Source organism: Bidens hawaiensis, unplaced genomic scaffold (genome assembly GCF_021521415.1).
Source record: "Bidens hawaiensis isolate Kalapana, Puna unplaced genomic scaffold, B.hawaiensis_p1.1 tig00025998_1, whole genome shotgun sequence".
In the NCBI taxonomy this organism is placed as follows: Eukaryota; Viridiplantae; Streptophyta; class Magnoliopsida; order Asterales; family Asteraceae; genus Bidens; species Bidens hawaiensis.
The window spans coordinates 1-12,902 of NW_027494180.1; the positions used below are offsets into that span (position 1 = coordinate 1).

The following is a 12,902-nucleotide window of genomic DNA, read 5'->3' on the forward strand; positions in this document are numbered from 1 at the left end:
TTTTTATATGTATTGATAACTTTTACTAAACGCCCTGCTTGAGGTGCGCGCATATTATGTATATATGTGTAAACCCTCGGGTGGGCAAAAGTGAAATTGCACTAATTTTGACGTTATTTTACTAATCTCGTGAAAATAACGTTAAAAGTGGCGGAAGGTTAATCAGGCATCATGTGGTGGCGTTGATAGCCGAAAGACGAGGGTACATGCACCAATCAGCCGGTATCCCGATGATTGAGTGCTATGTGCTTTATGTCCAAGGCTTGATGCAAAACTACTATCGAGCCGGGGGTCTCACCGGAAGCAGCCTCTCTATCCTTATGGGGTAGAGGTAAGGCTGTCTACATCTTACCCTCCTCAGACCCTAACATAGCTTTGCTATTGGTGGGATATACTGAGTACGATGATGATGATGATGATGATAACTTTTACTAAATTGACATAATTCAGCACTCAATAAGAATAGTAGATTGATTATGACGCATACATGTACTCTTTCTTTCAGATTTAATAATTATTCGCCTTTTTTTTGTCATATGTTAGATGATAGTGAAATTCATTGTGTTTATTCATTGTCACAAACTTGCATCAATTAGAATTTCGGGTCAAACTAATATAGAAACTGTGTTGTTTTGATCTCTAAAATACACTGGTGTCATGGGGAGTTGTGTTTCCTTGATGATATTATTTTGTATTCATGAAGCAAAATTCATATCTTCTCGGAAGAGTATCTTGGTGGTGATGATATTGTGTTGTTTGTTATAGGCACAACACTCATTTAAAAAAAAAGACTTACAAGTTAATGCCATAAAGTATATTTGACTAATATAAATTATAGGAAAATGGTTGTAATTACGGGTGTTGCAAACCGATTTTATACAAAATCATTATAAGGTGTAAGATTATGAGTAGGGTGTTCGAAATGCTAATTTATTTCCTTTTAAGTTGGTTGTTTATTATTATTATGATTTGTTTGTGTTCTATTTTTTATACAGGAATCTCAAAATTGTTTAAATACATATGGGAGGATAACAGTTTGGTTTTCAGTGAGATACTTATTTGTTGTGAATAAAATCTTTGCAACAGTTTTTTTTACTCTGATTTGTGTAATGGGTCACAACAAGTTTCATTTAAAACATGCCAACTTTTAGTATCACTTGGAACATTTCAGGAAAGTTTAGCTTGTATTCGACCCTTTAAGTAAATGGGTCAAATTTGCCACTTGTGTTCTCTTATAACTGGCAAAATGGACGGGTCGTGTCAGTCGGCGCACCGTATAAGGACCGGTTTGGTCGGTACAAGTTAGAGTCAGAACTGATTACTTTTGGTTCCGAACATGTTTTCTTTACACTATTTTTATATTTACACACAAATATAAAGCTCACTACAACTGTTTAATTTTTTGTATGTTGTTGGAATTGAGTAAGATGTGTTAATAAGATGACAGGTTTGAAACTGAAAAAATTGTGATAAAATGCCTATAACTTTATTAATTTTACAATTTCTTTGCCGATATTACCAAATATACAGTTGCTCTTGCTTATAATTTTATAATCTAAGGCATGAATTAGGAAAAAGTCATGAAGTAAGCCACACAAGTTTATTTTGTTGGTTATGGATGGTTAATATTTAATATCATTAAATCTTCAATTTAAATCCTTTGGTATTTGTTGTACCGATAAAAACTCTTACGACTGTTAATTCAGTAGTAATATATGATGAAACAAACACAACAATATAATTAGATTTTTTTTTTTTTTTTTTACAATTTTCAGCTCTTATAACTTTTCAAAAGTTTTGATGTGTGTTTTTGTACATGATTATTGCAACTTGAAGAACCGAAATCATATACTAAGATAATGAACGCGATTTAATTTTTAAAACCCGTGTAATACACGGGTTTATAACCTAGTAGAATATATACAAATACATAACAAACTATGCACTATATTAGGAAATACAACTCACAATTTAGTAATAATTAAATACAATAATAACTGTATATATTTAACAAGAATGTATTGGTCTATTATAAAGGTGTGTGACTGTGGGTTTGACTTACTTTGTTTTAAACTAGTCATTCAAAAGTTCCTCAAGGCGATACCTATAGCTTGTTAATCACAATTAATTATTCAAATAATCAATTTAATATGAATTCAAAGATTGTTTGTTAACCAATCATATTATAAATTACTACAAGTCTAGTAGTCTACAACAGATTATGAGCATTATATATAAAAATTTTGTATATATAGAGAGAGATGCATTGTTCTTTCCCCTAATTATATTAGTCTGGTTAGACTGGTTTTTTGTAAATCTTAATTGTTGACAATTTTAGTTGGAGTATATAAGATTACTAGTTTGAGACCCGTGTGTTACACGGGCAATAAATGAAAATTTAAATATTTAAACATTAAGCAAAATACAATCAAGAACACATTTGTCATATATTGTTAATATAATTACAAATTACATTAAAATTTCAAGAATTACAAAAAAAAAAAAAAAACATTACACAAGTATTTTATAAATAAGAAAAAATTTCCTTGTACAAAACATTTGTTGTTGTATTGGTCAGATTACCTTGTTTATCAAGAATCAGAATCTTTAGCCCACTCCTGTTTGTAACTCTTGACACTGCGACGTATAGTTGTCCATGTGAGAACACGGGTTCTTTTAAGTACAAACCTACCCTTGATAACGATTGACCTTGGCTTTTGTTTATCGTCATCGCAAAACATACTGCAAGGGGAAATTGTCGTCTTTGAAACTTGTAGGCTATTTTGTTGTCTAATGGAGTCAGTGGCGATCTATGAATCAAAACTGTATGACCAATGTTAGTTCCCGAAATGATTTTGGCTTAAACTGCACGAGTACCTAAAGATATAATCTGTAGTCGAGTACCGTTACATAAGCCTTCTTTCTGGTTAAGATTTCTAAGGAGCATAACAGGAACACCAACTTTTAGCACCAGTTTGTGGTTTGGTAGTCCGGATATTCTTAGACCATTAAGCAGTTTTGGAGAGTATAAAGTTGTTTCAACAATGTCATTGGTATATTCTGAACTGCATATGGTATCTGAATTTAAGTACTCGACTTCATCACATGGAAAAAACTTGAGCAAACTATCATTAATCTCATCAACAATTTCGTTTGTTGGTGCAAGTATTGCTCTATCCTGAAAGTAATGTTGGTTCTCGTAATTCTGTAGAATATCAGGATATACAAAGTCAAAAAGTTTTGATATAGGATCAACTGAAACTCTTATAAGTAGATCGTCAGGTATATATATCGTTGCGACACCATCATTAGGACCGCCAATATTACCTTCACCTATATCTAAAATCCATTTAGCAAATAATCTGGTTTCCTCAACATCAGATGACGGCGTACCCATAGTTAACCTTAGGTTTTTTGTTAATTTCAAGACATTGCAGTCACTCCAAATGTAAGAAGAACATAGAGAGGCGTTTACGATGTCTTGTCTAGTGCCCTTTTGAACTACAGGTAGAATTTGTCGAAAGTCTCCTCCAAATACAACAACTTTTCCTCCAAATAGCAAATTAGAAGATAAAACATCTTTTAAAGACCTGTCAAGAGCTTGAAAGCCATGTTTGTGGTGCATTGGAGCTTCGTCCCAAATTATTAATTTGGTTTTTTCTAATAATTGCGCCTCATCTGTACCTGGATCCATGTAGCAAGTAGAATCCTCATTAAGATTTATCAGAATATGAAACCTGGAATGTGCTGTGCGACCTCCGGTTAACAATAACGAAACAATTCCACTTGAAGCAACAGTTAGGACAATTTCGCCTTTTGATCTTATGGCAGTTGATAAGGTCTTCCATAAGTACGTTTTACCTGTTCCACCATACCCATATACGAAGAACACACCCCCTTTATTTTGTTGAACAGCCATCATTATACGATCAAAAACATTTTTTTGCTCATTAGTAATTGAATTAAATAGAGTTTGCAACTCTAATTTTTGCAAGTTTTGATCGTATGCCAACTCTTCTTGAATCAAACTATTAGATGCAATAGATATATACTCGGCATCGGGGAAAGACATGGTTTGATATTTTCTTAAGCTTGAGTTGTTGCGCAGCAAGATATTTTCAATCTCAAATAAAGTGAGGTTCTTGATTTGATCTTCGGTTAGCGATAACTCTGTTAAAATAGAATAACGAATTAATTTCCAAATATTAATGACTATATATATAGATATAAAGATTGTAAAACTAACTTCAAAATATTAATACCCGGTGACTTTAAAAGACGTCGTTGGTTGTAAAGAATGTCATCAGAAAGCCATTTCCAAGTATTATCCAGACATGCTCTGGTCTAGAAAGGCTGTCAGTTGACAACATTGTAGCGAACAACGTGCGTACTCCGTGACCCAACGATGAATGGCTTGCCTCTTCAATTGCCTCAATGTATTCTTGATCATCTTCTAACAATCCAAGAGAGTAGCAGGCGTCTCTAAACGTAGGTTGAAGATGACCGTTAATGGTACGGATGTCTTCGAACGATTGTGGACCTTTAACTATGTTCAAAAGAATTCGTAAGAAGTACACTTCCCCAGCTGCAGGAGACACGGCATGAATTCTTCCTATGGAAAACCCCGATTTTCTTCGTTCCCAACGACGGGGTTGAGCATGCCAAACAAATTCAGTAGGTAATTCAACGTAAATCAATTTTCGCGCGCTAGCATACTTTTCGTTGCACTTCATCCAACCAGTAAACATGGAAGAGGAGACGCTCTCAACTTTTTCCAAGACATTATCAAGATCATCATCCGCACCATAAACTACATTTTGTTGTCCATGAAGATGGAAAGGTAGGCGTGTAACAGAAGGCATCCTGTAATGGACATCATAGCCGAAAATACGCCAAGCTGCCTCAGAAGCAGATAAATAACGACAATCATAAAATTGTTTGATCTCATCGACCTCTGGTTGTTCCACGTTTGCTTGTGTGTCGTTTTTTGAAAAAAAAAACAGTAGCTCGATCAGGTCCTTTGTTGATGTATTTAAACAACTACTTTATAGATGACGTCTGATTGCACCATTCAACATTAATGTGTGCTTGATATCGTTTTAATAGGTACTTGTTGTAGGGAACCACACTTCTGTTATCTAATTGAATGTCTCCTTTTTGAACAAAGTGACCTTAATCGCGTCTTCTATACTGGGGATAACCTTGTGAATCGACAGATGTTGCATCGCGAAAATTCTTTGGGAAATTTTTTGAACATTTGTTGTCAAACATGCACGAGCAGGTCGGATTATGGGTACCACATGGACCGTGAATCATCAATTCACTCACAAGGTAATGTAATTCAGTGTCCTCATTCTTGTCAGGAACCTCCGCAGAAATAAAAGGGTCAACGTGTTCTACATCTGGAAGCTTATGATCGGCATGCATAAATAAGCACATATGAGCATGAGGCAAACCACGCTTTTGAAATTCAATTGTATAAACAACTGCATGAAAAGTTTTTTTATAAGTAAAAACATTAACGGGTTTCAGTTATATGTTTTTATAAAAACCGTAATCTATCTTATATTAAAAAATACGGTGAAAGAAACATATGTAAATGATTCATACTTGCTTGTACTTTGCCAAGGACCGCCTTATCCTTCAGGTCTTTTTACATGGTGTCAAGCTTGATTTTAAACAATCTGCACAAGATGTCGGACCTATCCTCTGAGTTAAGAGTGGTGTCTTTAAGAAATCTTGTCATCTCGGGCCACTTTGGGTTGCACGTTACTGTTATAAAAAAATCAGGGTATCCAAACCATTTACATGGTGTCATAGCATCCAGGTAGTTTTGAGTCATATATCGAGCACCTCCTGTAAACGACGAAGGTAATATGACGGTGCGTCCCACTTTTGAAACACTGGATGTTCCCTGGTCTCTTAGATTCAAGAGGTTCTCGTACGTTGATGATCTTAGTTTTGTCTGTTGACTACGTATAAAAAAAAGCCTTTCGCTTTCAATCATCGTATACGCGTCAACTAAAAACTGTTGTAACAACCTCCTTGAGTTTAAAAGAATTGAGAAATGATTGAGCCTATCTTGAATCCTAAAGGCGAACCATTCCCTCATTGTAGTAAAAGGGCGTTTGCTGTCATCACCCTCGTTAACACCTCTATGATATATGTCAACTCGATAGCCATCTTCACCGTTAATAAATATGATTGGATATTGAAGAGGGACATATGAAGGATGTAGCTCACTTATAGGTATTATTTTACCGCCCATGGTAGTTACAAGAATATCACGAGGCTGATGGGAGTCAGAAATGTCTCCTACGATTAAAGCTGCAACTTCAGATGTTGTTGGTAGGTTGTAAGTTCTTCCATCCTTTTGTCGATTTACAATAAGATGTAGTTTTAAATCAATATGAGGGTTCTCTTGCAAAGAATCTCTTGCCATTCTATACGTCTTAACTAAAACATTTTGTGAATCTAATATTTCTTTCAAACGTTGAATAATCTGAAGATCCATTGCTTTTGCAGCCTTAGTTGACATATTCTTCGAGTCACTGAAAAACAACATGAAACGCATAAATATGAATATATGCCCAAATTCTCAAAAATGTAATATCGCATGGATAAGAAAGTGAGGTGGTACTAAAACAAAGAAATTTTTTTGTATACTTGTAAGTGTGATTACATACCTAATTATTTTTTGTCGGTTTGTTAGCTCGTTGTCGGTGTCATATATGTACAACTGTGAGAATTTGCATCCCGGTTCAGGTTGAAGGCTCCCAATAAAATGATAATTCTGACCACTCAACCTGAATACAAATGAACCTTTTCCTCGATTAATGGCTGTATCGATTTTACCTCGCATTGAAGTAAAAGAAAACATCGAGTTGTAACGTCTAATGTTTTTCAAAAAATATTTGCTTGTTGCGTCAATGCCTCGAAATAGGTTTTCATATTCAAGGTTGGATGGGATATATTCTGGTAATTCGACCTTCCCGTAACGGAAACAAAGCGAGTAACTTCCTTTCGCGTTTCTGTTTTGTCCCCTCTTCGCTTCATCTTTCCAAAGTTTTGCATGACATATCACACATGCAACATTTTGATCACCATGATCCAAGTAATCTGATTATAATATTATAAAGTTAATAAAATAATGTAATAAACAAACTATATAAGGAACAACGTAAGTAGTAATTGTTTAACAACCTTTAGACACCCCGGAAAAAATATCAACAGCAAATACTTGAGGCTGTTGATTTGACTCATCTGTCGTTTGATAAGACTGACTTGTACTTGAAGACTAGATATTTGATGTGGTTGATATGTTTCTACCCCTTTTGATATCCATTAAGGTTTTCCTCAATCTACGATTATCTTGTGAGACGGAAACATCAATTTGAAAACCTAGAGTTCGAATAAATAAGAAAGGAATAGTTAGTTTTAGTGATTATAAGTGATGATTGTAGTTGAGAGGAATAATTATGTTACTCTTGTTTATATGTTTGACATATGCAGGAGACTGGCGTGGAGTTGGTGGTTGAATGCATGATGACGGTGAAAGACCTTTTCGTTTCTTGTTGTCTAAATTTAGCTTTTGAACCTTTCGGGCATGTTGAGCATTGGAAATACCCACTATATTACCTATATGTTTGTATTTGCATGAAAAAAGTAAATGGTACATTGAAACTGTAGGTTCCCCGGACGGATCACACGAGATATCCCGATATACACAGGTGCGGAATCCCTGTGTAGATCGTTACGGACGTAGAATATAAGCTCACAAACACACGAACACGATACGAGCAACCACACGTTATATTGATAACTTAAACCGAGATGCTTACAGACTCACGTCAATAGACTTACAGAATTACACGTAAATAACTATCTCGATCTACTCGAACTCTAACGACCAACCCGTAAACAGTAAACAGTAAACAATATAAATACACGACAACTTCGCCTCAGGCGAAGTTGTCCTTAACTTCGCTCGTTCAACAAGTTCGCCTAGGCGAACTTGTCAACAACTTCGCTTGGTTAACAAGTTCGCCTAAGCGAACTTGTCAACAACTTCGCTTCTAAACAAACAAATACATAAACAATATTACAGACTCGATTACAGACTTTAGACATATGAACTACTGACATCTATGCACCAACAGAAACTCAGCAGTGAGTAAAATAAACTGTTACGTAAAAGAAAAGTTACTAACCATTTGTAATGTCGTCAAAAGGTCTTCTTGCATTAATGATAGCTAAAGGCAAAAAAAATCGAAGTTTAGATTTATTAAATTTAGAATTCCTAAATATTTGATTTTTTATGGGAAAAAATGGATGTTAAATGGATAACCAATAGTGTATAATAAACGGTAACGTAAATTACTAACCATTGGTAATGTCTTGAAAATGTGTTCTTGTGTTTTCGACGGCTAAAGGAAAAAAAATCACAGTTTAATTATAGCTCATATTTTTTGTATTAAGATTTAAGTTAGTGATATTGGCTTCGCGTTGTTTAAGTATAGATCATAATTAACAAATAGTTTATTGAAAGTTATAAAGTATTCTTAGTAGGATATAATATAGAATTAATACCATTGGTAATGTCACGAAAAGGTCTTCTTGAAGTTCCAACTATAAAAGACAAAACATAAACAAAAAAAAGTTATTTGCAACAGTAAGTCTTCAAAAAAAAATTCCTGGAAAATTAGAACAAAAAATGTTGTGATATAAAATTTTGTTGAATAATGTATAGTCAAAGAGTGTACTCCTAGTTAATGTAAAATAAAGAATTGTTAATAGGAAAACATTATAGTACTATTTATTTTTTACCAACATGTTTTATTTTATTATAATTTATAAGCATGTTATTGAAGGTTACAACATTTTATAAAGAAATAACAAAATCATAAACCAAAACAATTAAAACATGAAATAATTAAAACATAAACCATTAGAATTTTATATTTAAAATAGTGCGTGCATTAACCAAAAAAACCCAACTGTCGAAAAGTACTAAAAATTCAAAGCATTCAAAACAGACGATACGAATAAATTAAAAATGGTAAAATGAGGGTTTTCCTCATTTTTCCATTTTGGGAATCAAGAGCTTGGGCTTGCCATTTTGTTCACCACCAACAGTTGCCACCGAATGAGATTTGGTTGTAGACTGAGTGTGGGGATCATCCACATCATACACATCAATAAGATTCCTTTTTAAAGTTGAAGTTGAGCAGGTCGGGGAAGTCTTCTCATTGTTGGATGCGATGGTCTTTGCCGTGCTTTTTTTCACTGCTTTTAGATTTTCATCGGTCACCGAGATAACATCATATTAAAATAAATACAAAAAAGATGTATTAGCAAATCTGTCAAATACTTTTTATAAATGGATGTGGTAAAAAAACAAATCTTGTATATTAGTTTATATTGTTGTTGAATAATAGAGGAAAGTAACTTAAAATGAAATGTGGCATACCTTTACACTAAACGTGTCAACGGACGCATCAACAGCAGTGGAGTCGGATTCTTGTTGCTATTGATAAGGAATTAAACAAACGAACTTATTAGAGAGTATAGATTAAAATAATATATTTAATAAATAATCATAGTCTTTAATCTCGGAAAAATGTATAATACGAAGGATAAATTAGTATAATTATCAATCATTTATTCCTATTCAAAGTTCAAAAAACTATTGTCTAAATGCATTGTTAGAGTCATAGTCAACAATAATGAACCATTTTATACATAACGTTAAATAATTTTGATTGTTTCTAGTATACTTTTAGGAATAAGAATAGAAAAATAAACAATGTTAAATGTGTTACCAACTCCGATTAACACATAATTATATTAAAAAAAAAATCTATATGTAAGAGCAATCTGTCGAGATTAAAGAACTATATGTTTGAATAGCAATTGCATTGAAGTTCCGCTAATATAAAAAAATCTATATGTACTTGGTTAGGGTGAAGTTTTTTTTGAAGTTCCGCTAATATAAAAGTATCTTCAGTTAACTTGGATATATTGATATCAGATCCTCGATTGTCCAAATTAAACTGATTAACGGAAATCTTGAAAGCAAACTGTTTATTCTCAAGGTTCTTTAGTTCCTCAGGAAATAGGTCCGAATTCGGAGGTCCCTACGCATAATTTAGGAATTAACTATTAATAACAATTGATATGTATAAAGTACAAACATAAAAAAAAGTATTTAGTTCTCTAAAAAACATACATTTATGCCTTTAAGCAGCAAGTCATAAGCACTAATCTTAAGAAGTCTGTTAGCATACCCCTCCCATAAAGACAAATGGACAACCCCAGTGGCATCTTGAACTGCCAGATTAATACGATACCTACACATACGGACAAATATTAATTTTAGTTAAGATAAAACAAAAAGTAGTTGTACCATAGATGTAATATCAAAAGAATAGAAACAAGGAAAGAATGTTAATACCTCGGTACTGCTTCAACAATAGCGCCGTTGCACTTTTGATTACAATAATACTTAACACGAAACTGATTCAGAATAGGTGATCCCTCAATTGCACCTTCATTGTTTACACGATCTTTGACCAACTTTGTGCAAACCTTGCAACCCACGTAATACCATTGCATATATTTCGACATAGGAAGAATCTTTCCACATATAATAACCTGTTTAGGCTGAAAAAAGATGAGAAATGGAATATTTTAGTAATGAAGTATTAAAAATGTTTTGCACAAATCAAGTTAACTTATAAAATTCTTCGATTTCAATGATATGACAAAAATCGGTTGAGTTAAGAAACTCCTCGCGAAACGGAACACGAATAGTTGGTGCAGAAACACGGCTACTTGATGAAGATTCAGGAGGCAAGGAACCAAGATACCTAATAAACGACAAATAAATATTACATAAAATGTGAAATAAATTTTAAACTAATTAACAAAAAATTTTTTTAAGTAAATATAAATTAAAACAAAACCTCATCTTGAATTCATTGATTTCATGTATGTCTTCGTTGATGTACATCTTACTAACATTAAGTGAATTGGAAATAGCGAGACGCCCTTGAAATAAACAAAAATAATAAAGTAGTAAAAAAAATTATATATATTGAAAAGTTATATAACTTTAACATTATCAATAAGAAAGAATGAGTGTATCAAACCTTGACGTATCCTGAAAAAACCCAAATTGTAACACGACAACTACGGGTGCTTGATCTGGATTTGACAAAATATAGTTTGACATGTCGACCGCGCATGATCCCCATAGAGTTAAAGGCAATTCCTTGTTGTTTCTAAAAAAATGTGAGCAAGTTTTATTATATATGCAAATGTAACATTTATTATAATTTGAAATAAAAATGAAGTTACCTCAAACCCTTTAACGTTAGATACATCATCTTGGACTCAACACCATTAGATTTGAGTTTGTCTTAACACCAATCACATCTATATTGCAAAAAGTTAGATTAGAAATTAGTGATGACAGTCATATGTAACTTCCAAAACAATTTTGACAATATAAAAACAAATATATGGGTATTTTTTGTGCATTAAAAAATTCTAACTTATGTTTGTTGTCGTGTTACACATATAGACAATGTTACTAACAAATCCACCAAAAGTATCCATATAGAAAGACAAATATATATAATATAATTTTAGAATTCACATTTGGCATATTTTTAAATTAAACAGGCGTAAGTAATTGCTTAAAATTGATTGACCAGTTGCAATATTTTACAAATTTCATTGACCAAAACAAATAGATATTACACAATTTCTGTTACTGTTTTAAATCAAGTAACCGAAACAAATAGTACATGAATTATCTTCGGTTATGATTTATAGTTTTTATTTCTTTGATTTTGATCGAAAAATTATTCTTGTGTAATATATACCATATTATCATATTTGTATAAACCGAGTACGTTCCTTCATAGTTGTTACCTATGATGCAATTAAATAGTAGTGGTTGTTTACATATTAATAGTACACATTTTTTTTATTAAATGAAGTATCTAAAAGATAAACAATGAAATAACTAAAATGAAATAACATGTTCAGTTAATAATAATAATAATAAATCATTGAAATGTATATATTTTTTTTGAGTTACATAATACTTACCAACAATGGTGTTCGGTTTAGTAACCATGTCAATAAGATCATCAATGCTTTGAAACTTGAATCCGTGTAAATCGCCACCAAAATCTTCACAAGGTGTAACAGTTGACTTGAGGAAGGGATTGACCTTCTTGTCATTGTCCACATACTTATATTTAGTACCGTAGTCACCAACCGAAACATTCTTTATGATGTAACATGCCTTTTCAGCTAAATATCTCTCAAACTTGTATATAAATCTTTTTAATATGCTCCCATGGACCATGTTTCCCTAGCATATAAAATGAATTAATATCAATTTATAAAGGCAATATAAATGAAAATATAATGAAACTCAAACTATATATGTAGACACATAACATAACATACCTCTTCATCAATTAAGACCATGTCCATTGAGATTAGTTGCTCGGGTTTATCAAGAATATGATTTTCCCAAAGTCGGATCACACGCACCTTGATTATTGAGTCTTGCATACAGTCCTTTGATGAGGGAAGTTGATTCAGCATAATGATGTTCTTGTCACCGGCCGATATGTATTGAAATTAACAATAATATAAGCATATGAAATATTTGAAAGTAATAAATAAGAAATGAAAATAAAAATAATATGAAAAAAAAACATAGTAACCTGTTGTTTGCCATAGTTCTTCTGTTCTTCTGAAGTTGGTTTTTGTGAGTGTGTGAGATAGTAGATGAAATAAGCTTATGTGATATATATAGTGTTGAGAAAAGTAAATACGGAATGTTATTTTTAAAACTTTATATAATTATTCCCCTAAAATTA

The 12,902-nt window shown here is 32.6% G+C and overlaps 1 protein-coding gene across 1 annotated transcript; it reads right to left on the bottom strand.

Annotated features, from left to right (window-relative positions):
- Positions 1 to 2,860: 2,860 nt before the first annotated feature.
- On the bottom strand, positions 2,861 to 4,072 carry LOC143572720 (uncharacterized). Its single transcript, XM_077057794.1, has one exon. It carries the CDS (start codon positions 4,070 to 4,072, stop codon positions 2,861 to 2,863), a length of 1,212 nt encoding a protein of 403 aa, XP_076913909.1.
- Positions 4,073 to 12,902: the final 8,830 nt, after the last annotated feature.